Genomic DNA, 27,753 nt, shown 5'->3' on the forward strand with positions numbered 1-27,753 from the left:
CCCATCTTGTTGATTTGAGAACTGAGTAATGTCAGAAATGCAGCTGAAGTATTCTAGGCCTGAGCCCTGCTAGTGGCTGTTAAGGTAGAGCATCAGTCAGTGAGAGGAAAGGGATGCACCTGGTATCCTGGAGAGAGAACTGTTTGTGGAGTTGCCCCATTAGTTTTTTTCCCTGTCCCTCCTATGTCCCAGGTGAACCTGGGTTACCTGTGCCAGGCCTGTACCTCCCTCCTACACAGCCGCAAGATGCTGCAGCACTACCTACAGGTAACCACAGCCCCTCGCCTGTTACTGCTGGCAGTGCCACTCTTGATCTCCCGTGACTTACGTTCATTTCTTCACTCGCCGCAGAACAAAAATGGAGATGGCCTCCCCTCAGCCGTCACTCCTCGAGTTCATCGGCCAGCCACTACCACCACCACCACCACCACCACCACCACCACAGTTCTTGCTGTCCCATCTGCCTGCTCCTCCAAGCAACCTGTTGCTGACACTGAGGCCTCAGAGCAGCGAGCCTTACACACAGTCCAGTATGGCCTTCTCAAGATTCTCAGCAGGACCCTGGCAGCCCTGCGCCACTTTACTCCAGATGTCTGCCAGATCCTGCTGGACCAGGTACTAACTAGCACCTCATACATAACATTAGGTTCTCTACAACTGACCTTGAACTTGAGCTCTGCAGTACACTATGCTGTATTCTGGAGAGCTCCCAGCAAGTTCCAGAGTGCTTTTTTCTGTCTTTCAGTCCTTGGATCTCGCTGAATACAACTTCCTGTTTGCCCTAAGTTTCACCACTCCCACTTTTGACTCTGAAGTAGCCCCCTCTTTTGGAACCCTGTTGGCCACAGTGAACGTGGCCCTCAACATGCTTGGAGAGGTAGGGCCCCCAACCCCAATAGCTTTCTACTTGGTGTGTCACTTCTGAGTAATATGGGACATATCCAGCCCCTGGAGCCTAGGCCCCTTTCTACAGTGGCATGCCAGCAGTTTCCATAGTACCTCTGAGGTACTAGGAAGACCTTAACTTGCCACTGTTACTGTTAGTTTGATTTTTGTATTGCTTGCTTCTATTCCTCTAGCTGGACAAGAAAAAAGAATCCCTTACCCAGGCTGTGGGACTCAGCACACAAGCAGAAGGAACCCGAACATTAAAGTAAGACCTGAGTCTTAAGGACCTAAGGCTGTTGTGGGCTGCCGATCTCTGGGCTGTGTGGTTCACCTGTGCTTGTGAGGTACTCTCTCACACCTGCCTCTCCAGGTCCCTCTTGATGTTCACCATGGAGAACTGCTTCTACCTGCTCATCTCCCAGGCAGTCCGCTACCTCAGGGATCCGGCTGTGCACCCCCGGGACAAGCAGCGGATGAAGCAGGAACTGAGTTCAGAGCTGGTATAGATCTTGGGCTGGCCAGCAGGGAAAGCTGTTTGGGTGCTGCCTGCCCTTTGGGGTCAAGAACAGTGCCCCTGGGCCTAATTTAGCTGCTGCTTTTCTCATAGAGCACGCTGCTTTCCAGCCTCTCACGTTACTTCAGAAGAGGAACCCCTAGCTCCCCTGCTGCTGGAGTCCTGCCCTCACCGCAAGGCAAGGCCACCTCTCTCTCCAAAGCCAGCCCAGAATCTCAGGAGCCCCTGATCCAACTTGTGCACGCCTTTGTTCGGCATGTGCAGAGATAGGGAGTGGAGTGCTGTCTACCTGCTGCTCCCTACCAACCTGCACTGCAGCCTGGGCAGAGGGTGCTGCCCCCACAGAGCCAGCCACAGAGCAAGCAGCTCCCTTCGTCCTCTTCCTGCCCACCCGCTGACATTATTTTTGTAATAGATCAAGAGGTCAACAGCATGGGCAGGGAGCCACGGGTCTGGTGCTCAGGCTCTTTACAATATCCCCAAGGTGGCCCTTTTCCTTAGAGCATTCCCATGGCATGTCACCAGCCAGGGAGGCCCTGGGTGCTGGCAGCACAGGAGAAGCCTGTGTGTAGTGAGGATTTTCCATGATCTGTTCTTGCAGGGTTTTGATTTTTTTTTTTCTTTTTTGTTTATTTGTTTGTTTTCCTTTTTTTTTTTTTTTTTTTTTTTGGTAATACTGTGGTCTATTTATACAAATATTAAAGTACTGTTTATAGATTGGGCCTTCAGAGCCTGGGTCACACGGCAGCTCTCAGAAGCCCAAGACATGAGGGGGTAGCCTGGAGATGGCAAGACTGCTGTTGATGGCTGACTAACTAGTACCTATTTAGTCCTGGATAGACTGTCAGGACAGGCTAGCGAGGGAGGCTCTGGGTCTCCTTCACACTTACCCCAGGTGCAACTTTAGTTTATAGCTGGGACCACCTAAAATAAAACATGGCCACATTGGGTGTTCCCAGAATCAGGCTAATATAGGCTTAAGTGCCTGCCTGCTACTTGCAAACTAGTACCTTGAAGAGGTAGGTGACTGATGTCTTATCCCTCATAGCTCCAGGCTGAGCCCACAGCTATTGGCTACTGAAGCTTCTCTATTGGCAGGCAAACCATTGTAGTCCAGTGGGTTCCAATTTAGGGAAGTTTTCCTTAGACACAAAATATTGTGCAGCTTCATGTATGGAACCCTGGGAATTTGGGCGGCTATATGGACTTTTCCTCTGGTCTGTACTCTGGGAATAAGCTTGTGCCATGGCTCCATGAAAACCCTACCCAGAGAAGGGAGACAGTGAAGTCTAACCATCACACTTTCAGGGCCATTCATGCACTCGAGACCCTGACAAGAGCCCAGGCAATTTGCACACAAACAATTTATTTGCCAGAGAGCAAGCAGACAGGCAGAAGAAAGAATGCCAGTTAGAAATTGCATGAGTGATGGCTGCAGCCACTGCACTCAGCCAGAGCTGTGATAGAAGGAGGGGAGGACAGCACCCAGTGCTGCTGCTCTGGCCAACACTTCTGGTCCCCTGCCAGACTGTCCAGTCCCTGACGGTTAGCCCTGTTTACTGCTGTCCCCCTCAAACTTCCACAGTCAGAGCTTCCCCAGCATATTGTGGTACCAAATGTTGTATCCCTCCTGCCTTAAGGGAGCTGGGAAACCTGGAGTATGCGGGGATGCAGATCAGAAGCAGGGCTAGCAGAGGGGCCTGGAGCCATTCTGTTGTGTAGGTCCTTCATAATTGGGTGACAGAGCCACAGCCAGAACAGGGTTAGCTCCCCTATCCTAAAAAGGTATGTCTCCAGCAGACAAGGTAAGTGGCAGGGCCTGGAAAGGGGCTGCTTAGCTGAGAAGTTCCAAGTAGGTGACAGGGACTTTGCCCTTCTTGTTGCCTCTCTCACCAATGAGCCAGTCAGGGTCCATGCCAGGCAAGCTGTAGACAGTGATGAGCTGTGGGGAGCAGAGAAGGAACTTGTGCCCTGGAAATAGGTGGGAGTGGCCCCAGGACGAAACCCTGTGAGGGATGTCACTACAGGGCCATGTCCTGTTAGGGACTGTTTCTTAAGACCTATAGTCAATCGCCTCCCCTGACTCCCACAGCTCCTCCCCAGGGTCCAGGGATTCCAGAATGACCAGGGTTGTGCAGACCCAATGTTTCTAGTCTCCTGTCTGGAAGCTCCTGTACAACTCTTGCCTGCTTCCTCAGGACCCTGGACCCACCTCATCAGCCAACAGGGCCAGCTCGCTGCTGTCAGCTGCCTCGTAGTCATAGAGCACCCGGGCTTTGCGGGTCCCACTGGCTGGGGGAGCCACCTCCTCTAAACAGAGTGCTGCCTCTTCTGGAGGGGACAAACCAGCCCCTGTGGGTACCACAGGCATGGTGGCTGCAGTGGTGGTGGGTGAAGTGCTGCTCAGGGGTGGGGAGGCAGGTTCTGTAGTGCCCACAAAGGTGCCTGGAAATCTAGAGAAATGAAGGTGTCTTAGCCAGCGCTAACCTGAGAATCCCACATACTCCACAAGACATACCGGAGACACCGGCCAACTCTTAAACACAAGGAGGCCATACCCACCAATAACTTACATAGTGCCCTGGGAGCTGGCAGCACAAAGAGAAAAACAATAAGCTGAGATCTTCCCACCTGCTTTCCCTGCCCACTTCCCCAGCCCAAACACTAGAAACTGCTGAGAGCCCTCCCTCCTCCCCAACTCTTGGCACTGATGGCAGCCCTCTGAGGTACTCAGATGAGGTTCTAGGCAGAGCCTCCAGTCTAATCTCACATGTGGGATTTCCTGAGCTCTGAAGAGAAGGCCCTTGGCCAGAAGCATTGAGCCATTCACTGGATCTAGGAGATAGGGGGTCTCAGAGACCTGGGTCCAGCCACACCTGCCTAGTTGTTTCTGCAGATCCAGCATGTGTCGGTAGCACTGTGCATAGTAGGTTGTCTGAGACTTGACGAATTCATGGAGGCAGCGTAGGTGGTTCACCTGGAAGAGGTTGGAACTTCATTTAGCCTCTGGCCTCAGCATAGGCCATCCCCATCCTGTCCCCTACCATACCATACCCCTGGCACCACTGAATGAGGATAGGACACCCAGTCTGTGGGCTGGCTCTGTGGCCCCTGCTTGTGGCGAGACCCTTCAGGACACAAGGGACAAGAGACTCACATGGGTGCTGCTGATACCCTCCAGCAGAAGACGAGTCACTTCTGCCTGCCGGTCAAACTCTGTCTGGGCCACTCGAAGCTCTTGCTCAGCCTAGGTGGGGTAGGCAGTAATGAGCACAGCCCCCATCCTGCACCCCTTCACCATCAGCCTTCCCTGAGGCCTACTGGGAACAATATCACTGTCCTCTAGTTAACACAGATGCCTGGCTTTGCACCTAGAAATGACTTCCAGAGAAGCCAGCGCCAACTTGGGACAGACCTTCCACCACCCATCAGGGTAGGATCTATCAAGAGATGCCTCCTCAGGACCTAATGTGCTGCAGAGGAACTATTTCCCACAGGGGATTTGGTATCACTGACCAGTAACCCCAATAAGTGTAAAGCAAAATCCAGTGCTATAGACACCTTATCTATGGCAGCAGCTAGGCGCACCTCTGTCAACCTCCTAGACCTTGCCTCCCTAGGCCCCAACTCACCTTGTCTACTTCATCGTTCCAAAGCTGTGGAGACCACAAGAGCACCAGTGAGCAGGGAAGGAAAGGTGGGCGTCATCAGTGGAGAGGGAGGGACAGCCAGATGCCAGAACCTTTGCCTGCCCCAGCTCCCAGGGACCCAACCTCTCTGCCCACCCTAGCCTACATAATCTACCCCAGCCTAACCAGGAGCTGAGGCTGGAACAAGGTTTGCTATAAGGGCAGGGAAATGATACCACATCCCATCTAGCATGCTGCATGCAGGGCCAGCCAGCTGGAAAGTCTTGCTTGTACTTTTCCTACAGCCGCCCCCAACTCTAAGTGGGTCTTAGAGACCAAATGTCCCCACCCCACCCTGACTCCTGCTTGGAGGCAGGACAGGACAAGTGACCCTGGGCCAGTCACTGAACCTTTCTGTCCTCCGGCAGAGAAAGGCAGCCTCGGGCCAGAGTCACACTGGGGGCCAGTGGCAAAAGAAAAAAACAGGGCAGCCTCCACCCTCCGGGATGTTTCTCCTTCAACTCGGCCCAGGGAGGGGAGCGGGAAGTGTCATCCAGAGTCTAGGGAAGAAAGATACCCCCTCCCCCCACCATGACTTAGGAGACCCAATTTATGGCCACTTGTGGAAATCTGGCCTAGGATAACACCCAGACACATGGATGGACTGTTGAACAGGGCCAGCAGAGTGTACCGCCCACAGTGGGAAGGAGCATCCTCGTCATTTGCCGTGTTGGAGGGCCATCTAACAGGCCTGAGCATGAACAACAGTTGACATCTCAAAGACCACTGCCAGCCATGAAATGATGAAGAGCACAAATCACACAAAGGCGTTTTCAGAACAGGAGCAGAGGGCCAGATGGCTGGTACAGGACAGTTTCACCCAGGGAACAGGGAGAGAGCTTGCTACAGGAATGGAGGCATGTGGCTGGCCACCCAACACACAGTGTACACAACTACCCAGGCTACTGTAGCAGCCTTACCTGCCTGCCTGTCTCTAACTTGCCTCCCACCTGCTTTCCAGGCTTCCCAGGCCATCTAGCTTGGAAGCTACAAGGGCACTAAGGCCAACAGTTGACTAGTCTAAGACAGGAAGTCCGCCCAGGCAGCCTCTGCACTAACCCCAGCCACCCCCCCCCCCAACAATGAGGTTGTTGGGGCAGTGTCCCCTTGTAGGAGAGAACATAGAATGGAAAGTCCCTTAGGTCCCTAGAGGTGGTGTAGTGTGCTGTCCTAAGGGCAAAACTTCTTCCACCTTGCATAGGAAGAAACCTGCCTGCTGGGCCAGACTGGGACAGAGGGAGCTGTCACTTCCCTGTTCTGAGCTGCCCCTCTGCCTCTCAGGGCAGCCTGCCACATGAGCAGGGCTTTGCCTCACCTTCTGGCTTCTGGTCCTGCGCTGGCAGAGCCAGTGGCAGGAGCTGTAGGCAGAGGAGGCCAGGGTGGGGCAGGGCATAGTGGGAAGGGTGCTTACCGCAGAGGCGCTGGCCGAGAGAATGTAATTACGAGGTCTAGTCTCCTGAAAGTCAGGCACCGTCTGGCGGGGAACAGAGTTCATGGGGGAGGGGGGTCACCCTGGGCCAGGACCAGTGTTGAGGCCAGGAGGTGGCCCCGGAGTCTCCTATATAAGGAGATGCAAGAAACCCTGGCCCCAGGGACAGGAGGACACGGACAGATAAAACATAGACCTGCTCCAACCATCTGAAGATGGGACAGGCTTGGGGGCTCAATGGGTCCAACATGAAGACCCAATGGACAGATGTGCTGAGAGTCCAAGTAAGTCACAGGCTGGGCCTGCCCCACTTTTGGTTTTCAGGCACTCAAAGAGGAACATCAGATCCACAGCCCTCCCCACCGCAGCTTTCTCCAGCTCAGAATTTCACCACAGTCTCTGCCTCTCCATTGAGGCCAGATCCCTCCCCACAAGAGTAGATAGATGGATGGACAGAGTGCTTTTGCCATTTGCAAGAAGCTGCCTCACAGGCCTTGATGCCTGCATCCCCACAAACCAGAGACTGCATAGAGGCCAGCCGATTGCAAAGCCTAAGGGCATGCCCTGGGTTGACCGCACCGCTTGGGCCCTCGGACAGGACAGGTGAACCAGAAGGAAGCAGCACAGCACACGGGACAGGTATACTCACATCTCCCTCACACTGAGCCAAGTTACCCAAAGCAGAACAGAAAGGAACAGAAACAAAGAGTTAGTTAAGTCCACAGCAAGCGAAAGCACGCATAGCCAGCCTGGCGCGACGTGGGCATAGAAGGACTGGAAGGACACTCACAAGCCACCCTCAGGGGTCCTGAGTGGCATATATGTGCCCAGGAGTGAGCTGCTGAGCTTGAGTCTCTAGGGACAACGCTCCTGCCTCACTTGACTCACAGGCTCAAGGTTCTCTGGGCCCCAAGGGGAGAAACAGTTACTCTGCAGTTGACTAGGAAAAGTGGGGCTCATCTGCCCAGGTGATTGACAAGTGATCACAATAGCCACACTCTCTCCTCATGCGTGCCCTGCACACCTGGTTGACTTGAGAGCCTGTTATGGCTCTTGCCAGAGGCAGTGTAGGTCCCAGTGACCACACTGGCCATGTTGTAGGGAGAACACGAAGATGCATTACGGACAGTGGAGAGCCACCAGGCTCTCCTGGTCAGTCCCACCTTTCCTCAGCTAGAGTCTGAGAAGTACAGAGCGGTTTTCTAACATGCCCTGGGCCTAGGAGTTTCTCAGGACCTGAGGTGGCTGTTAGGTCCCTTACATCCTAAGCAGCCCTCCTAGCCTAGCCCTGTCAAATCAGCTCAGCCTGTTCTTTCCTGGTTGAGCAGGTCCCAGTGAGCTGTAGGGTGAAGGAAGAGCAGGATGGCCTAGGCCCTGCCTGCTCTTCAGACAGTCCCTGCATGGAGCTTGGGGACTGGCCAGCTCTAGTGCTCTCCACAGCTTTCAGCCTAGGGGAGCCTAAGCCCAGGGCACATTGTACCCATGTTCAAGCAGCAGGTGGAGAGTTAGTAGGGGGGCCATGCCCAGACAGGGCCAGGCTGAGCATCCACAGAGGCAGGAGAGGCATGCAAGAATTCCTTCTGATGCCCAGGAGGCTTACAGGCTGCCCAGCCCAGTTAAAGGCACTGTGAGCCTGCCTACTTCATAAATGCCTACCATGATTCCCTGGGGTGGGGACAGAAACATGACCTGACCAGTCAGCAGTCTAGCTCCAGCCAGGGAAAAAGAGCATGCCAAACACCAGGTCCCTGTGTGCCCCATCTCTGGAACCCCAGCAGAGCTGCTTGGGGGCAAGGGGAGAGGCAGGGGCACTTACCGTGGCTTTGGCTTCTGCTGCCTTGGCCTTCTTTAGCCGTGCTTTGCAGGCGTCCAGGTCAAGGCGCCGGTTCTGCAGGAGCCGCCTCTCCTTCTGCAGGGTGGATCATAGCAACAGTGAGACCAGCCCAGACCTGGCCAGAGACCCCTGGGAAACTTGGACCCAGAAATGGACAGTCATTCTTGGTCACTCAGCCTATAGGAGCCACCTCTGGAGAGGTCCAGGTTCCCTGCCTGGGATGACAACCTGTGCACAGAGTTCAGAGGAGTGGTTCCAGACTCCTCACCGAAATCGTTTTCCAGTCCCCTTCCAGGAAGTTGCGCAAGGGAGTGAGGAAGCTGAGGGAGGCAGTGTGGATGAAGTCCCGCTCTGCTGCTCCCAGACGCTTCTCAGCTTCTGACACCTTGATTAGTGTTTTCCCTGGGGAGACAGAGTTGTAGGGTGAGGGAGGGACAGGACTCAAGCCACTCTGCCCCCAGGAAGTCTGCCAGGCAAGTGCAGTCGACCTACAGAGTTACCAGCCTGATAGATGGACATCCATCATGAATCACTGTAGCCCTAAAAAGATGGACAGGAGCTCCTGGGGCCTAGCAGGCAGGGGATGAGGCCTAGTGTCTCAAGAACAAACAGAAGGATTGGGAGTTTGACAAATCTCCCCCAGAAGTCAAGGACATCAGCTTACAGAGTCTGGGAATTGATCGAAGGCACAGAAACAAATGGAGAGGCATTTTCTGAAGAACAATGAAGGGCATTATTATGGGGATGTGCCATCTCTTCCCGGCGAGTGGCTCTCTACCCCAGGTGACATGGTCACTGCCTGTGCAGCTGCTGTCAAGGGTGACTCGAGAGAGACCGGCACACAGGTGACACTACTGACAACAGTAGCCAACCTGTAGCTGGGGGCCTGGTAGAAAGAGCCCCACCCCTGCCAGAATTTAACACAATCCAGAAAACCTCCCAGCAAGCACGCCTGTAGCATGTCTGGGACAGGCTGGAAAGCACACCAGTTAACTTCCCACCCTGGGATGAACAGAAAGCCATGTACCCATGAGGCAAAAGCTAGCTAGACTTGTAACCTGCTCAATCTTTAGATGGGTTTCCCAATTCACATACACACTGACTGATAGTCTCAGTGGCTGAAGATATTTAAAACAACTACTGACCAATATTGGCTGACATGTACTGACCCCCGGACAGTTCTTGGGAAGCTAGTTTGAAATAAGAAGAGTAAGCTGGGAATGGTGGGCAGGACCATTATCTCATCTGCTGGGAGGCTGAGACTGGAAAATCCAGAATTAGAGGCTGTTTTGAGCAAATCAATAAGACATTGTTTCAAAAGGAAAAAAAAAAAAAGTGGGGATAAGGATCTGGGATGTAGCTTAGTGGTAAAGTACTTGTTGAGCACACACGGGCCCAGGATTAAATACTCAGTACTGACAAAAAAAAAAAAAAAAAAGAAGAAGAAAACATAATAGAAAATACCTATAATATAAAAGGAGGCAGTAAAGAAAGACAATTAAGCCAGGCATTAGTGGCATACACTTTTAATCCCAGCACTCTGTGAGTTCGAGGCCAGCCTGGTCTACAGAGCGAGTGCCAGGATAGGCTCCAAAGCTACACAGACAAACCCTGTCTCGAAAAACCAAAAAAATGAAATTAAATTAAATAAATAAATAAAAAGAAAAAAATTACCCAAGACCTAAATGAAAAAAATCTAACCACATCAATAATTACATTAAACATAAATGGACTAAGCACTCTAATGAAAAGGGAATGACTATCTGATTTTTTTAAAAAAAATATTTATTTATTATGTGTACAGTGCTAGGCTTGCATGTATGCCTGTAGGCCAGAAGAGTGCACCAAATCTCATTACAGATGGTCGTGAACCACCATGTGGTTGCTGGGAATTGAACTCAGGACCTTTGGAAGAGCAGGCAGTGCTCTTAACCGCTGAGCCATCTCTCCAGCCCCCTATGATATTTTTTGAACTATCTAAATATTGTCTATACTGATTGCCATTGATTAGAGCCATGCTTGAGATTTTATGATATAATAAACAGGTTAAGAAGAAAAGGGTGCCAGGCAATGGTGGCACACACCTTTAGTCCCAGCACTCTGGAGGCAGAGGCAGGCGGATCTCTGTGAGTTTGAGACCAGCCTGATCTACAAGAGCTAGTTCCAGGACAGCCTCCAAACCCTGTCTCGAAAAACCAAAAAAGGAAGAAGGAAAGGGCAGAAAAGATAACACGCAAATGCTGGCACCAGATCTAAGTAGCCACACAAGTAGCCATAGTCTGTAAGTTACCAGACAAAATGGACTTCCAGGCAAAAAGTTTGACAAAAGACAATGAGTAGCATTTTAATTTTGGTTTTGAGATGGAGTGTTACTCTGTTGGCCAACCTGATCTCAGGCTTCTAGACTTAGATGCTTTCCATACTCAGCCTCTCAGTGGTGAGAATACAAACTCATACCCCTGCTGACTGCGGTGGTACTGCACAGGGACAATACAGTCAAGCCACGGCTGGGGGATTGCTCAGGGACTGCTGCACAAGCATGGGGACTTGAATTCAGATCCCCAGAACTTTCATAAGAGTCAGTGAAGTGGCATGCATCTATAACCTTTGTTACAGATGGCAGTGGAGACAGGTAGATCCCTGATGTGCACTGGCTGCCAGGGTTAGCAGAGTAAAAGCTACAGTTTCAATGAGAGAGCAGTGGAGGAAGACATCCAAATATGACTTCTGTCCTACACATGCCCATGGACACACACACGCACACGCACACGCACACGCACACGCACACACACACACACACCCCACACACACACACCCACACCCACACCCACACACACACACACACACACACACACACACACACACACACACACACACACACACACACACACACACACACACACACCACACACACACACACACACAACACACACACACACACACACACACACACACACACCCCAATCCATCAGAAAGATAAAATATGCACCTAATAGGGCTCTAAAATATACACACCAAACACTGACAAACTACAGAGAGAAATAGTGAAAAGAAAAAAACAGGCTGGAAAGTTCCATGCTCTTTCTCAATAACCAGGGTGAGACAGTCAGCAAGCAGACAACACCATCAACAGCCAACCATCCTGAACAATGCTGTGGCCTGCAATGTATGACATAAGATCCTGTCGGGTGAACATAGAACAATCCCCAGATAGGTCATATTCTAGGCCAGGAGTTCCCAACCTCTGGGTTGCCTCAAGTTACCCTTTCACATGGGTCGCCTAAGACCACAGGGAAACACAGATTATGTTACAATTTACAACAACAGCAAAATTACAGTTATGAGGTAGTGACAGAAATAATGTTATGGTTGGGGTCATCACAGCATGAGGAGCTGTATTAAGGGGCCACAGCATTAGGAAAGTTGAGAACCACTGCTCTAGATCATGAAAAAGCCAGGAGCTTTAAAATCCACACAACTGAAGATCAAGTTTGCTACTAGTGGAATATAAAAAGTCACCTGGAAAAATCTTTGGCAATTTCTTTCTCTTCCCTGCCATACCAGGTTTTATGTGTTGCTAGAGATCAAGCCACAGGCATCATCAATTAACTGAGCCAGATCCCTAGGCTGGCAATTTCTTAATACGGGTTAAATATGGGGCTGGAGCAATGGAAAACAGATCAAAAAAACGTTATTGGTTGCCTGAGCTGGGATCTATAAAGGGATGAGGTGAGGGTTTTTGTTTTTTTTTTAAATTGGTCTATGGAAATGTTTGTACAACTCTAAATTCACTGGAGTATATAAATCAGCTATATGTTATAGCATGTAAGGTATATTTGAATAAAATTCTGAAATGAAGAAGAGAGAATGAGGTGTGCCAGCATGAACACTGATCTGCAAGACAATGGCTAATTATGAGCTGGAGAGATGACTCAGCAGTTAAGATCACCAGATACTCTTCAGAGGACCAATGTGCAGTTCCCAGCACCATGTCAGGAAGTTCACATTACCTGTAACACCAGCTCCAGGGGATCTGACATCCCCTTCTGGCACACAGGTGGTGTGATACATATATGCGGGCAAAACACCCATACATACAAAAATAAATAAATCTTTTTTAAAAGTTAGGTTGTGGATACAAAAGATCCCATTGAAAAGGTCATATCAAGTCAGGCAGTAGTGGTGCACACCTTTAATCCCAGTACTCAGGTGGCAGAGGCAGGTGGATCTCTGTGAGTTCCAGGACAGCCTGGTCTAGAGAGTGAGTTCCAGGACAGGCTCCAAAGCTACACAGAGAAACACTGTCTCACAAAAAGAAAAGCATATATGAGAAGAAAATGTAGTATATTTACACAATGGAATATTACTTGGTGGTTAAAAAAAAAAAATGACATTGGGCTGGAGAGATGGCTCAGCGGTTAAGAGCACTGACTGTTCTTCCAGAGGTCCTGAGTTCAATTCACAGCAACGACATGGTGGCTCACGACCATCTGTAATGAGATTTGATGCCCCCTTCTGACTGCAGGCATACATGCAGGCCGAACACTGTACACATAATAAATAAATAAATATTTTTTAAAAAATGACATTTTGCCAGGCGGTGGTGGCACAATCCACCTTTAATGCCTTTAATCCCAGCACTCAGGAGGCAGAGGCAGGTGGATCTCTGTGAGTTCCAGGTCAGCCTGGTCTACAGAGCGAGTTCCAGGAGAGCCAGGGCTGTTACACAGAGAAACCCTAATCTCAAAAAATCAAAACAAAACAAACAAACAAAAACCCAATGACATCTTGAAATTTGCAGGCATATGAATAGAACTAGGAAGAAAACTATCCTGAGTGAAGTAATCCAAACCTAGAAAGACAAGCATGCTATATACTCACTCATAAGTAGATATTAGACATAAAGAAAAGGGTAGCCAGACTACAATCCATAACCCCTGAGAAGCTAGGTAACTAGGAGGACCCTAAGAGAGACATGTACGGATCTCCCTGAGAAGAGGAAATAGAGGAGCTCTCCTGAGTATATGGTGGGCGGGCTAAGAGGAGGAGAGAGGAGGACATGAGGGAATGGATGGTTGAGTTTGGAGATGGACAGAGAGGTAGAGTAAGGAAAGAGAAATCTTGATAGAGGTAACTAATTTGGGGTTAGGGAGAAATCTCGTGCTAGGGAAACTCCCAGGAATCCATAAGGATGACCCCAGCTAGCAATAGTGGAGACAGTGCCTAAACAGGCATTCCCCTAATTGATGACTACCTGTCATCACAGAACCTTCACCCAGTAACCGATGGAAGCTGACACAGAGATCCACAGCTAAGCACTGGGTCAAGCTCCCAGAGTCCAGTTGAAGAGAAGGAGGAGGGATTATATGAGCAAAGGGGTCAAGCTCATGATGGGGAAATCCACAGACAGCTGCCTGGAGCTAGTGACTCTGGACTGACAGCAGGGGAACCTGCATAGGACAGAACTAGGCCCTATGAATATGGGTGACAGTTCTATGATTTGAGCAGTCTGTGGGGCCACTGGCAGTGGGACCAGGAATTTATCCCTAGTGCTTGAACTGACCTTTTTGGAGCCTATTCCCTATGGAGGGATACTTTGCTCAGCCTGGATACAGGGGGAGGGGCTTGGTCCTGCCTCAACTTGATATGCCAGACTTTGTTAACTCCCCATGGGAGTCCTTACCCTTCCTAAGCGGATGGAGTATGGGTTGGGGGAAGATGAAGGGGAGAGTGGGAGGAGAGGAAGGAGGTAGAACTATGGTTGGTATGTAAAATTTTAAAAAACAAAACTACGCCAGGCGTTGGTGGCGCACGCCTTTAATCCCAGCACTCGGGAGGCAGAGGCAGGTGGGTCTCTGTGAGTTTGAGACCAGCCTGGTCTACAGAGCTAGTTCCAGGATAGGCTCCAAAATTACACAGAGAAACCCTGTCTCGAAAAATCAAAATAAATAAATAAATAAATAAAATTATTAAAAAAATCCCCAAAAAACAAAACTACCAACTTTTAAATAAAAAAAGAAAGAAAGGAAAAGCAGCTATCAGGAGTGGTACAGCTCAGCCAGTGAAGTGCATTGTGTGCACGCATGGGGGCTGAGGTCAGTTCCCAGAGCACATGGAGACAGCAGGCATGGCGACACCGACTGCAATCTCAGTGTTCAGGAGGCGGAGACAAGGTGGACCCGAGGCTTGATGACCAGCCAGCCTAGCCTCATCAGCGAGAGAGACCTTGTCTCCTGGAACAAGGTGAAAGATGCCTACGGTTGGGCCTCTGCCCCCCCCCCCACCAAGCACATACAAGCACCTCCTGCACAACCTAGGGCTGGAGTGTAGGTCAGTGCTAGAGTGCTTGCCAAGCATACACAGGGCCCAAGGTCCCAACTCCAGTACCACAGAAACAACACACATACATACACACCACACACACCACATATACACATACATACCATACACATACTACATCCCACATACATCACACATACCATACACACACCACACCATGCGCACACTCGCACACCCCACACACATCACATACAGTTATTACACATAAATACACCACACACATATATACACACTCTACAGACACACCACACCACACACACCACATACTATACATAAACCACACACTCATTCATATACTACACACACACACTATACATCACACACACCTCACATAATACACACACACACCTCACACAGTACACACACACACCTCACATAGTACACACACACACACACCTCACATTGTACACACACACACCTCATATAGTACATACACACACACACACCTCACACACACACACACACACACCTCACACAGTACACACACACACCTCACATAGCACACACACACACACCTCACACAGTACACACACACACCTCACACAGTACACACACACACACACATCACACAGTACACACACACCTCACACAGTACACACACACACACACACACACACACACACACCTCACACACACACACACACACACACACACACACTTAAACTGGTTAAGGGAGGGTTCCTTCTTTTATTCTCATCTACATTCATGAAAGATCTTACATTCAGAACAAACTCAGGTTATCTCTTTTGTTGTTGTTTTTCCAAACAGGGTTTCTCTGTGTAGCTTTGGAGCCTGTCCTGGAACTCTCTCTGTAGGCCAGGCTGGCTTCGAACTCAGGGATCTGCCTGCTTCTGCCTCCCTGGTGCTGGGATTAAAAGCGTGCATCACCACCGCCCCACTACCTCTATCATTTTTTAAACAGGAGGTAGTTGGGGCCTACACCCTCAATCCCAGCATTCAGGGGACAAAGCCAGGTGGAGCTCTGTGATTTTAAGGTCAGCCTTAAATAGCAAAACCTAGTCCAAAATAAAAAGACAGAGAAAAGGGAGATGCGGGGGGATATGGGGGCCAGAGACAGCCCCTGGCTCTATGGTCTGCTCACCATAGGGGGTACTGGGCCCCAGCTCGCTGGCTGCTTCGGCCATGTACTGAGCCAGCAGCTCCCCATTGGTGACCCTCGAGGGCACCTTTCTGTCCAGCTTCTCATACAGGAACTCTTCCACTCGAGCACCTGTAGGGAGACAGCAGCCAAAACCACAGGGCTCTCTAATCTAAGCCAAAAAAGACAGCTACAGTGACAGAGCAGACCCTGGCCAGCCTCCCACCCCCCACTCAGCATCCATACTGAAGACTTCATTTCTGACACCCACATCCACCCTGAGACCAGAGAGGATGCCAGAGCTCAAAGACGCCAAAGTGCAGTCCCACAAGCCCTGAAGTCAGCACCTCCCATGTCTCCCCCATTTAAACAGGATTTACAGTGTGTAACACGTGTTTGAACCACCGGGCCTTGGCCTTGGTCCCGGGCCTCTTTGGACACTTCAGGGACACTGCAGGTTTACAGGTGACATGCAGATTGCCTCCAAGCTCCTGGGACTTCTCCTGCATTCAGCTGCCCTGCGTGACTTTGGTCAAGCCCTTTCCCACCTCTGGCAGGGAGCCCAGGCTGGCATTTGTAGCTTGCATGCCTCTTTCCCCGCATGCTCCACAATTCAGGCTTTCAGCTCTGTGCGAGCCTGGCCTTTCCTCTGCTCAGAGGGCGTTTTAGAGCCTTGCACCCAAGGCCCTGAGCTGGACCGGGTGCCCACCTGCCTCCTGCCCCGCACCCACTCACTGGGGTTGGGCTGCAGCAGCACCTCAGTCTGCCTCAGGATCCGCTCTGTCCAGTTCTTGGTGCTGTCTGCCCGAGCCAGGAGGTTTTCAAAGTGAGCGTCAAGCTCAGTCTTCTCTGCTTGGCCGAATTTCTCCTCTGTGAACTGAAAAGGAAGTGGCAGGAGAGGTCCCAGGGTCAAAAACTTTTGGAGGGTGGCCTCTTACTACCCACCCTGGGCCTCGGTTGCCTCTTTGTAGGGTGAGGAGGGGTGTGTGTGAGGTGGAATCATGGCCCCTGGAAGCTTTAGAGCAGCTCTGTTCCCTCTCTGCACGAAAGCATGTATGCTCCCAGTGAGTAAGAACTCTGAGGAGGTGGCCACCAGAGCTGAGGGAGAAAACTCAGTAGCAAGTCCTTAGGGAACAGAGCGGGCCCAGAGCAAGGCTCTGAAGTACTCCATGGGACGCCAGCAAAAATTCAGGTTCTGAAATCAGAGGGACTGTATTCATATCTCAGTTCACCCGTTGAGTGTGTTGCAGTGAATGGCAGGACCCAGAGCCCCAGTGTGTAACATTGGGAAAGTGGCTTTGCCTCTCTGGGTCTCAGTTTCCCCTGAAAACAGATAGTAAGAACGTTTCCCACAGGCTCTACAGGGTAAAATGGGAAAGGTGTGGATTAGACCTGAGAGGTCTGGCAATTGAACCTGTGCCCAGCAGCCCATGCTGCTGCTGCCGCTGCTGCCGGGAGCCGATGGGCAGTATGTCTAGGGAGGGAGTGTGGGAGGGAGGCTGGCCAAATATTTGGCCTCTGGGTGTGGTAAACAGAGAACATTGCCAGCCCATCAGAGCCAGCTGCTGAGTGTACCCAGGACCTGGGAGGTCACATGGGTTCCCAGTCAGAGCTGGCGAGAGCCATGTGGGCCACCTAGGAATAATCAGAAACTAGTCCAAGTTCTCACCATCTAATCTAGAAAAGCCCAGGAACAGCTATCCCCAAGCACAAGCTTTTCCCAGCCAGGTGACAAGGCTTGCCCAAGGTCATCATCCAACAGGAACAGTGAGACCTGCTACAGGTATACGATCAGGAAGCACTGTGGTTGTGCAGCCTGGGGCACTCAGGCTTCCCATTGCACAGATAGAGCCACTGAGGCTGAGCAAAGCGCTGTCCTGAGGTCAGGGTCTAGGGGGCTGGAGCCCTGCAGAGCCATTGCCTGTGATGAATCATCGGGTTGAGCCAGGAGCCACCAAGTCTCTCAGCAGCCATCAATTATGCAGCATGCCCTGGGCTTCTCCCTGCTTTAAAGCCTCCCCCTCAGCTGCCCTGTCCTGCTCAGCCTCTCCCTGTCTGTCTTCACAGTCCCTGCCCTTGCCACTGTGGTCCTGCTGTGAACCCCACTTTCCAATTGAGGAAAAGGCTCAGAGAGGCAGCGGCATCTCCCAGTGGCCTCAGTTTCTCCCTGGAAAATGGTGAAAACCAATCTCAGAATTTCTGGCCAGCATAAAGTGTGTGCTTAACAGTTTTCTTTTGGGAAATACTGGGTATGGAATCTGGGACCTCAAATATCGTGGACTCTTCTGCTGAGCCATGCCCAGCCCCAGGGTAGTATTAGCTGATGTCATCACTAGTAAAGTCTCCCAGTGGCACTGGTGGTATCACTGGATGTTCGGGGATGCTACCAAGCATATGGGTTCCCAACCAGTTCCTATGCTGCTCGGGCTCTCCTAAGCCCTCAGGCATCCATCCACCCATGCCCACTGCTACCTGCCTGCCTTGGATGAGGGTGAAGCCACAGTAGATGCTTGTACTGTGATTACTGCTAAGAGTCTCAGTGGAGCAGCTACCCACACCCACCCACAGGAATGTTATCCATATTATTCTTTTTTGGGGGGAGGGGGTTCAAGACAGGGTTTCTCTGTGGCTTTGGATTCTGTCCTGGAACTCGCTCTTGTAGACCAGGTTGGTCTCGAACTCACAGAGATCCGCCTGCCTCTACCTCCCCAGTATGGGGATTAAAGGCGTGTGCCACCACTGCCCGGCTATCCGTATTAATCTAATGTGCTGTGTCTGGCAAGCTTTCTTCACCTCCCTGCCCTGATGGGGCACCTGCACCTGCTTCAAAGACTCCAGCTGACTGACATTTCAGACACAACTCTGGGGCCCATGGTGAGGGACACCACCCCAAAAATCACTCTTGTAGAAGGGATCTTGCTCTTAAGTTTTGAGCTGGGGAGGCCTTGTCCCCTATGGGATGGGGGTAGGTGAATCCCTCAAAACTGTCCCTGGGCCACACAGGGGCTGAGTGCTTACTCATCATGTCCTGTTGCCTTGCACAGTAACACTGACCCATAGGAGCAGCCCATATACTGGTAATTAAGAATACCACCATCTTTCCTGATGACTACCACGGCAGACGCCTCTCTGCCTCTCTAGGTCACACTGCAGGCACCTTCCTCCTCTGCTACCTAGTCCCTTTCCTGTGAAAGGGAAGGGGATCATGCCTGAACCAGTCCAAGGCAGTTTCCAGCAAGATGGCATCAGCAGGAGGGTGGGTGTGTGGAGCATAGAAAGCCTCTATTTATAACATGCTCAGCTCCCTCCTCCACCCCAGCCTGGGCCTGGGCACTAGCTCTGGTTCAAGTGTGAGTGAGACCCTGTGGGCCTACCCCCATCAGGCAGAGCCAGGAAGCCCAAGCCACCACTCTCCCAGCCCTTTCTGTGGGCCTGGCCAGGTCAGGTGGCAGGACCCAGCAGATCAGGTTCTTCACAGATCTGTGAGATAGTGTGGTTGCCATGCCAACGCTGGGACAGGCTTTCCCCTCCTGCAGAGACTGGGGCTCTGAGGGCCTGGCATCCTCTCTAGTGCTGGGGTTACCCACCAAGCTTGGAACTGGGAGTGGGAATAGCAATCCTCACTGGGGCAGTCAGTCTCATGGGAACCCTGTGCTTTCTAGTAAACATGGCCACATGGGCCTCTGAGGGGGAGAGGGGCTGTATCCAGCAGAGTCAACAAGTACCACAAGGGCAGCATATAGAACCTGTTCCTGGGGTACAGAGATGGGCCAGGCCAGGGGTACGGAAGCCCCAGGAATCCCACATCCACCCTCAGAGCAGGCAAGGCCTCCAACCTGAGCCTTAGACCTGCTTTACAGAAGGGCACAGTAAGGCTGGATGACTGTGCAAGGTCACATGCTGCACAGGTGTGGTTTAACCAGGGCAACCGCAGTTAGAGCCATCCCAGGAGAGAGGGCTACTCCTCCCATTTCTCAGGCTGAGAAACAGAGGCCCAGTGAGGTAAAGGCCCTGTCCCCAAGGTCACAAGAGAAGCATTCACAACCAAAAACTACTCCAGCCCTTGACTATGATATCAATTCGCCTCAGTTTCTCTTTCTGATCCCAAGTGTATAGGACTTGCTCCAATATAAGCATTGACGACCTGGACAGAACCCAAAGAGGGCACTTAGCCAGATTCTAGCCTTCTCGCCATCCTTTAGGCCTGGGAAGGAAAAGGAAACAGGCCTCCCGCAGAACAGAAAGGAAATTACTCCTGGCTTCCGGCCTGATTATCCAAGCGTGTGAAAGGGACTGAGTGGAACCGGAGCACCAACCTGCCCATTGTACGGGTATGGAGACTGAGGCCCGCAGAAGGGACTGGGACCTTTGTGTGTGGCCCTGGGCCTGCCAGCCAGGACTCGCTGGGCTAGGGCAGGGAAGTGGGAACCACCCAGTGGTCATTCATCATCCAAGCTGTGCAGGCACCAGGGCAGTGGGCAAACCTATCCTTGCAAACCCGCACTGCCGGGTGCCCAGGCACGGAAGCCCAGGCCCTAACCCCAGCCCATCAGGGAGCTGAAGCTGACCCCGCTGGGCACTGCCCTGGGCCGCTCAGGGATAGGGGATCAGGGGCCCCAGCGGTCTGTCCCCAGCGCGCACCGCCGCAGGGAAGGGGTTCCTGCTGCAGGGTGCTCGGGGCGCGCTCCACATCCGGGCCCCGCGAGCAGCGTCGCGCCAGACCTCACCTGCACCGCCCGGGTGAAGAAGATGCCCGCGTCCGACGCCAGCTTCTTCATCCCGGCGCGCCCAGGGCCGCCGCGCCGCGCCGCAGCGCAGCCGGCCCCCCCCCGCCCCGCCCGCCAGGCGCACCCGGCACGCACCCCGCCCACCTGCTGCCAGCGCCCGCCCTCTGCGCGCGCACGGAAGCCGAGCAGTCGGGCGTGGGGCGGGGCTAGGAGGAAGGGGCGGGGCCAGGAGGGGCGGGACTTTGCTGGGAGCGCTGCTACCTCCTGCCGGCCGCTTGCCGCAACAGCGGGCCTCTCGCTCTAATGGACGTTTTACTAAAGCAGAAAGAAGCACTTGGTAAAAAATTGTGGGGATTTATTTGTTTGAAACAGGGTCTTTGTAGGCCCAGACTGGCCTAAAACTCCTTATGTAGATCAGGTTGGCCTCCAGCTCACAGAAACTGACAAAGATCCACCTATGGCACTCAACCTTAATCCCAGTACTTAATCCCAGCAGAAGCAGGGAGATCTCTGTGAGTTCGAGGGTAGCCCCGTCTAGTCTACAGCATTCGTTCCAAGGAGTTCCAGGACAGCCAGAGCTACACGGAGAAAACTTGGGTCAAAACACAAAATAAAATAAAACAAAACAACAACAACAAAGATCCACCTGCTTAAAGACATGCACCACCACTTCTGCCCAATTTGGCTTTGTTTCTTGTTTTTTAAAATATTTTTTCTAGCCAGGCAGTGGTGGCTCACGCCTTTCTTCCCAGCACTTGGGAGGCAGAGGCAGGCAGATCTCTGTGACTTCGAGGCCAGCCTGGTCTATAGAGTTCCAGGACAGGTTCCAGAGCTACAGAGAAACCCGGTCTCAAAAAACCAAGAAAAAGACTGAAGAGATGGCTCAGAGATTAGGAACACTGGCTGCTCTTTCAGAGGTCCTGAGTCCAATTCCCAGAAATCACATGGTGGCTCACAGCCATCTGTAATGAGGCATGTCCTCTTCTGGCATATAAGCATACATGCAGGCAAAACACTGTAAGCATTACAGATGAATCATATTTTTTTAAAGTTTTTTTTTCTCTGTGTGTGATTGTATGTTTGTGTCTGTGTCTGTGCGTAAGTACACATGAGCACTAGCAAACACATGGGGCATGGGGCATGGGGCATGTATGTAGAGCAGAGGATAACCTCAGGTGTTGGTCTGGCCCAAGACATTCCAAGGATTCTCCATTCTGTCTCCTTTCTCACTGGCCATGGCGACTGGGGACTGTATGCCTGGAGTTTTCATGGCTTCTTTTACTTGGGTTCTCAAAGTTGTGCAGTAAATTCTTTACCCATGGAGCCATTTTCTGAAAGCTGTGTTTGCTTTTAAATATTCTCATGTTTTTATGGTTTTTCAAGACAGGGTTTCTCTGTGTAGCTCTGTAGACCAGGCTGGCCTCGAACTCACAGAGATCCAACTGCCTCTGCCTCCCAAGTGCTAGGATGAAAGGCTGTGCCACTACTAACCGGCTTATTTGTTAATTTAAGCAATTTATTTATGTGTATGGGTATTTTGCCTGCATATGCTATGTACCATATGTGTGTAGTGCCCAGAGAAGCCAGCTGAGGGTGTTAGATTCTCTGGAACTGGAGTTACAGAGGCTTGTGAGCCACCATGTAGGTGCTGGGAACAAACAGTCCTGGAAATCCAGGATCTCTGAAGAACTAGCCAGTGCTTTGTTTTGTTTTGTTTTTGGAGACAGGGTTTGTCTTTGAAGAGCAGCCAGTGCTCTTAACTGCTGAGCCATCTCTCCAGCCCTTCCCTCCTTTTAAGATTTTTGTTGTTTTCATTTGTGTATATGTGAACATAGGTCACATGTATATGAGCACCCATGGAGACCAAAAGAGAAACCCTGTTGCCCTGGTCTCTTTGGGGATCCTTGTGACTCGGGCACAAAACAAACAAACAAACAAACAAAAAACCCTGTCTCAAAAAAAGAAAGAAAGAAAATTGTTCATCTTGATTATTCACTTACCATATCTCTCTGTAGCAGGCAACAGAATCTAGCCTGCCTTGTAAGAGCCATTTACAATTGCATATTTGTTCCTTCATTCAGTAACTTACACTGACTGAGAAAGGATCAGTAACTAGAGGCTGGAGAGATGGATGGTTCAGCTGCAAAACTCAGCATATTGTTCTTGCGGAGAGCTGGGTTCAATTCCCAGCACTCACATAATGCCTCACAATCAGGTGTAATTCCAGTTCCAGAGGACGAGGCAGCCTCTTTTGGCCTATGTATGAAACTTTTACCAAAATATTCACTCACAAACAAACCAAAAACGTTCACTCTTAGCCTTTTAGTTTTCTTTCTTGATATTAAAACAATAAATGTTTCTGGATAGTGGTTGTGCACGCCTTCAATCCCAGCACTCAGGAGGCAGAGATAGGCCAGTCTCTGAGTTCAAGGCCAGCCTGGTCTACAGAGAGAGTTAAAGGATGGCCAGGGGTGCATAAGGAAACCCTGCTTCAAAAAAACAAACAAACAAGCCAGGTGGTGGTGGGGCAAGCCTTTAGTTCTAGTACTTGGGAGGCAGAGGCAGGAGGATCTCTGTGAGTTTGAGGCCAGCCTGGTCTACAAAGCTACACAGAGAAACCCTGTCTCCAAAAACAAACAAACAAAAGCCAAAACAAAAAACCCAAAACCAACAACAATAAAAAAAATTGAACGTCATCCTTGGCGTTAACAGTTAAGAGGTCAGCCTGGTATACATGGGACTCTGTCTCAAAACAAAACAAAACAAAACACAAAAAACAAAACAAACAAGGTCCTAGGGCTGTAGCTCATTTTGGTACAGTGCCTCCCTTCCAATAATGAAGCGCAGGGTTCCATCCATAGCACCTATAAAAATGCATGTGGCACATACCTGTAACCACAGTACTTGTGAGATGCAGTCAGGAGGATCAGGAGATTCATGATCGTCCTCAGCTACAATATGAGTTCAAGGCCAGTCTAAACTACATGAGACCATGGCCTTAAAACAAATAGGGGCCAGCGGCCATGGGACACACCTTTGATCCCAGCACTTAAGAGGCAGAGGCAGTCAGATCTCTTGAGTTTGATGCCAGCTTGGTCTACAGAGCGAGTTTCTGAGCAGCCAGGACTACATAGAGATACCTTGTCTTGAAAAACCACAAAAAAAAAGTAGGAAGGTATCTATCAGTCTCCAAAGCATGGATCTTTAGAAATCCTTGTCTCCAAAACAAACAAACAAACAAACAAACAAACAAACAAAAAACACAAATAGGGGTTGCAGAGAGGTGTATGAGTCTGTGTCCGTCTGTCTGTGTAGCATAGGACAGTTTGGTAAGCAAAGCAGAGCCCATCCCAGTGACAACAACGCTAGGGTGCCGGTATACAGAACAAGGCAGAGACTGGCAATGGATGAAGGAGTGCTTCAGGGAAGCCTGAGTCGGTGGCATTTGAAAACTGGCTCTCAAGTGCAAAAGAGACTAGTGCACGCACCGGCAGCCTTCCAGAAAGCCCCAAGCAGCCACTAGCAACACCGCCTTCTTGGGTGGCCCCGCCCCACTCTCCTGTGTCTGTCTAATCCTGGTGGCCAATCGGAAGAGAGAAGAGGCCATGTCCACACCGCAACCACACTTAGGGGGCGGGGCGGAGAGTGGGAGAGGCGGGGTCGACGTGGTCACGTAGCCCGCCCCATTGGCCAAGGGCCACGGCAGCGCGGAGCGATCGGGAGACGTTCGTTGGTCCTAGCAGTGTCGGGCCTCATTGAGGCCACGCCCCCTCCCCAGCGGAGGCCTGGTTTGGTTGTGTTGCCGCCTGGAAAGGAGACGCTGCCCTTCCGCAGCGATGGGATCCCGGGTGAGTGGCGGCCACTGCACAGGCTAGCGTCGCAGCAGGGGTCAGCAGCGAGGCTTGCGGAGCATGGAGCCCGGCCCACGCAGGGGTCCGCGGCCCAGCTTGTCCTTTAAAGTGTCCAGGGTGGGATGAGTGGGTCCCCTGGACCAGGCGCGCGAGAGGATGCCTGGCTCTGGGGGTGGAACGAGAAGGGAGCTGGGTCAAAGAGGAGACTCCCGGGCCTGGAACGCCGCGGGCATCCAAGTAGGATCGGGGGTGCTTCCCGGCCTGGAAGGAGCAGGTGTGCCGGCTGTGGGCAGCGCTGTATGTGGACAAACCTCAAGGATGTTTTGGGGAGGTCGAGGCCAGAGGAAGGTGCCTGCCCTGGCTCTGCAAGGAGCAGATGCTGAAGCTTGGGATATTGCTGATGTCCACTCTGGGGATGCCTAATGCCAGATAGCGTGGGATCCCACAGAGATGTCCTGGGATGGGAAAAACAGGACATGAGGCAGAGGGTGGCTTAGGGTTGTCTGGTCTGGGATCATAGTTATGTCAAGGTGGGATGAGAGAATGCTCAGGCCAGAGGCATTAGTAGGGTTGTCTTGCACAAGATAGGCCTGGGATGGAAGCCGGGATATATGGCTTAGCATGCCTACTCAAGAATGTAGAGCAGAATAGGCGGCTGGCCGCCCAGGCAGGACCAGCATTAGAAGTAAGAGGCAGGTAGGATATGGTGGTGTTGAGCTTCGACCATTCCTTTCTGAGAAGTGACGATTCTCTGGATGGGCACAGTCAACACTAACTGGACTCTCCTGCAGACATGACAGGCCTCCATCCCCACCTCCACCTGCCTGGATCCTAGAACAGGCCCCCCTCTAATTCCATGTGGCCTTCTCAGAAATTCAAGGCCCTGAAGCCCTTCAGTTTGATTGATATGGGCAAGCAGCAGGCAGGGGCTAGGGTGCCCCGCCACAGCCTTGGGGCCTTCTCATCTCTCAAAGCCTCAGTTTGTATATCCCTGTGGTAAACAATGGTTACCTTGAGGGTCCCAGAGCAGCTGTACTCAGAGTTGTCACAGCGCTCTGGCCTGTTGAAAAGCACAGGAAAGAATAGCTCCTGGTCATCTGATGTCCTGTCTCCCACCCAAGGCCAAGCCAGGCTGGAGTTTTAGAGGAGGAACTGTGAAGACTGGAGCTTACTTCACAATCTCCAGGCAGAATGTCTCCTGCCCTTGACAATGTGGCAATTTCTTTAGTCCTACTCACTCTGCCTGCCCGGCCTCTGCCCTCCACCCCTCTGCTCCCAGCCTCAGAGCCAGACTGATAGGGCTGTGTGCCTTCTCCACTCACCAAGAATAAGCTGTTCCTTGTTCATCTCCTGTGCTGGCCTAGTGACTTTTGGCCACCATCCCAGGAATACAGGGTCTGCCCTGGCCTGTATGTTCCTTCCTCTGGAGATCCAGGAGTCATCCTTGAACTTAATCATAGCGGTGAGAACAGCCTGCAGGGTCTTGTGGTCTTGGTTACATGTGATCAAACCACTGATCTGGCCTCAGGATAGGGCCGTGGGGAGTCCCTAAGGTGGGTTTTAGAGACCTAGTGGAGACTGTCTTTGCCCTCTGTGGCTCTGATGGGGCTGCCCTGCCTGCTCCTGCTGTGTTAAGCAGAATCTAGACCTTGAAGTACCCTCTCTCCACCACTTAGCAACTCAGTTGCTTTGGACTCCTAGCTTCAGCTCCGGAGACTCAGTTTCTTCCTCAGAAGGTAGGGGAAGGCAGGGAGAAACATCTGCCTGTATAGTTGGGATTCGGTTGGCTCACGACAATAAACTCAGCATTTATGAGACCAAAGCAAGAGAAGTATTTTGAGTTCAAGGACAGCCTGTGCTACAGTTTTAGACTCTGTCTCAAAAGTAAGTGTAAATAAAAACAAAGCAAACAAAAAACCCACCTCCACCTTCAGATTAGCACAGTCCTGTAGCCCACAGGAAGTGAAGCATTCTTGGCTTGGTGGAAAGGGGGTCATGGTTCTCAGCCAGGAGCCTGAGAACTTTATTTAGAAAGTGGCCTGTGTGTTTAAAAAGGCTGAGAAAGTGCAGAGGCCTAAGTTAGAGGGTGACCTATTTATCTCCCAGTGTCTGGGTTCTTTCTGTTCTCAGCATGCCACACATGCTGCCTTCTGCTCCCAGGCTTATTGAGGGGGGTCTGTGCCTGCCTGCCTGCCTGCACTGCCAGGCAGGTGGGATTCCAGCTTCACACTTAGTGTTCATCCCACCCACTGAAGACACTGTCTTTCCCCCACTGATACATGATAGGCAAGTGCTTTAAAAAAAAAAAAAGTTGAGACAGGGTCATGGCCTAAATTGCCCAGTCACTCTTTGAACTTTTGACCCTCCTGCCTCAGTGTTCTGAGCAGCTGGGATCATAAGCCTGTAGTGCCCTGGGGTGCCCAGCCCCTGAGGACATTCTTGTTCACATCTCATGCTCATGTGTACACATTTAAAAAAATTTTTTAAAGTGTATGGGTAGGTGTTTTTCGTGCATGCTTATGTCTGTCTGTCTTTGTGACTGTGCACCGTACATGTACCTTGTGCCTTCAGAGGGTAGAAGAGGGTATCAGATCCCATTGAGCTGGAGTAAGACAGTTGTGAGCTGTCATGTGGGTGCTGGGAATTGAACCCTGTCCTTCTGGAAGAGCAGCCAGTGCTTTCAGCTGCTGAGCCAGCTCTCTAAACCTCACAGTTTGTTCTTGGTGGTGGTGGTAGTGTTTTTTGTTTGTTTGTTTTTTGTTTTGTTTTTCCCCCGATATAGAGTTTCTCTGTGTAGCATTGGAGATTGTCCTAGAACTCACTCTGTAGACCAGGCTGGCCTTGAACACACAGAGATCCACCTGCCTCTGCCTCCCAGGTGCTGGCATTAAAGGCGAGCACCACCAATGCCCAGCTTTTTTTTTTTTTTTTGTGACAGGGTTTCTCAGTGTAGATTTAGAGCCTGTTCTGGAACTTGCTTTGCAGATCAGGTTGTCCTCGAACTCACAGAGATCTGATCCCCCCCCCTTCCCTCCCTCAGTGCTGGGATTCGACACCACACCTGGCTTAAAACATTTTTTATTAGGACTGGAATCATGGCTCAGTGGTTAAGTATGCTTGCTTCTTTCTCAGAGGACCTGAGTTCAGTTCTCATCACCTATGTCAGGGGGTTCACAACTGCCTGTAATTCCAGCTCCAAGTATCCAGTGCCCTCTTCTGACCTCTGCAAGCATCTGAATGCTTGTGGCATATACACATACATAAATAAAATAAATGTGTATATGAGTGCAGGAGCACCTACCACAGGCACAGCTGGAAGCTGGAGCACAGCTTTGGGAGTCAGTTCTCTCCTCCCACGTCTAGTTTCATTTCTGTTGCTATGA

General features: G+C 51.2%; 3 protein-coding genes across 8 annotated transcripts in view; 2 read left to right on the forward strand and 1 right to left on the reverse strand.

The window, feature by feature from the left end:
* LOC100753702 (nucleoporin NUP188 homolog) overlaps nucleotides 1-2,064 on the forward strand; it is a 55,612-nt gene extending 53,548 nt beyond the window's left edge. Inside the window, exons 39-44 of one of the 2 annotated variants that reach the window (XM_035446980.1) lie at nucleotides 193-267; nucleotides 352-615; nucleotides 746-877; nucleotides 1,080-1,153; nucleotides 1,259-1,388; nucleotides 1,496-2,064. In XM_035446980.1, coding sequence (XP_035302871.1) covers nucleotides 193-267; nucleotides 352-615; nucleotides 746-877; nucleotides 1,080-1,153; nucleotides 1,259-1,388; nucleotides 1,496-1,672 — 852 coding nt within the window. In that variant the 3' untranslated portion in view covers nucleotides 1,673-2,064. The remainder of the gene's footprint in view (nucleotides 1-192; nucleotides 268-351; nucleotides 616-745; nucleotides 878-1,079; nucleotides 1,154-1,258; nucleotides 1,389-1,495) is intronic. The other variant, XM_027423177.2, reaches the window with a different exon arrangement.
* A 685-nt stretch (nucleotides 2,065-2,749) lies between these two features.
* Nucleotides 2,750-20,570, reverse strand: Sh3glb2 (SH3 domain containing GRB2 like, endophilin B2). Of its 4 annotated transcripts, XM_027423181.2 has the most exons (11): nucleotides 20,520-20,570; nucleotides 16,528-16,669; nucleotides 15,796-15,924; nucleotides 8,623-8,756; nucleotides 8,337-8,429; nucleotides 6,503-6,565; nucleotides 5,035-5,058; nucleotides 4,560-4,649; nucleotides 4,279-4,379; nucleotides 3,615-3,855; nucleotides 2,750-3,344 (listed from the first exon to the last, which is right to left on the reverse strand). In XM_027423181.2, exons 1-11 carry the CDS (start codon nucleotides 20,568-20,570, stop codon nucleotides 3,237-3,239), a joined length of 1,176 nt encoding a protein of 391 aa, XP_027278982.1. In that variant the 3' UTR covers nucleotides 2,750-3,236. The 4 variants fall into 4 exon arrangements, with proteins under 4 accessions (XP_027278982.1, XP_027278983.1, XP_035302872.1 ...); XM_027423182.2 differs by lacking the exon at nucleotides 6,503-6,565; XM_035446981.1 differs by lacking the exon at nucleotides 5,035-5,058.
* Nucleotides 20,571-24,226: 3,656 nt separating this feature from the next.
* Nucleotides 24,227-27,753, forward strand: part of Miga2 (mitoguardin 2) — a 29,637-nt gene continuing 26,110 nt past the window's right edge. For both annotated transcript variants that reach the window (XM_027423184.2, XM_027423186.2), the window contains exon 1: nucleotides 24,227-24,367. The gene's annotated coding sequence lies outside the window, so the exon portion shown is untranslated. The remainder of the gene's footprint in view (nucleotides 24,368-27,753) is intronic.

This window comes from Cricetulus griseus, chromosome 6 (genome assembly GCF_003668045.3).
Source record: "Cricetulus griseus strain 17A/GY chromosome 6, alternate assembly CriGri-PICRH-1.0, whole genome shotgun sequence".
Classification (NCBI taxonomy): domain Eukaryota; kingdom Metazoa; phylum Chordata; class Mammalia; order Rodentia; family Cricetidae; genus Cricetulus; species Cricetulus griseus.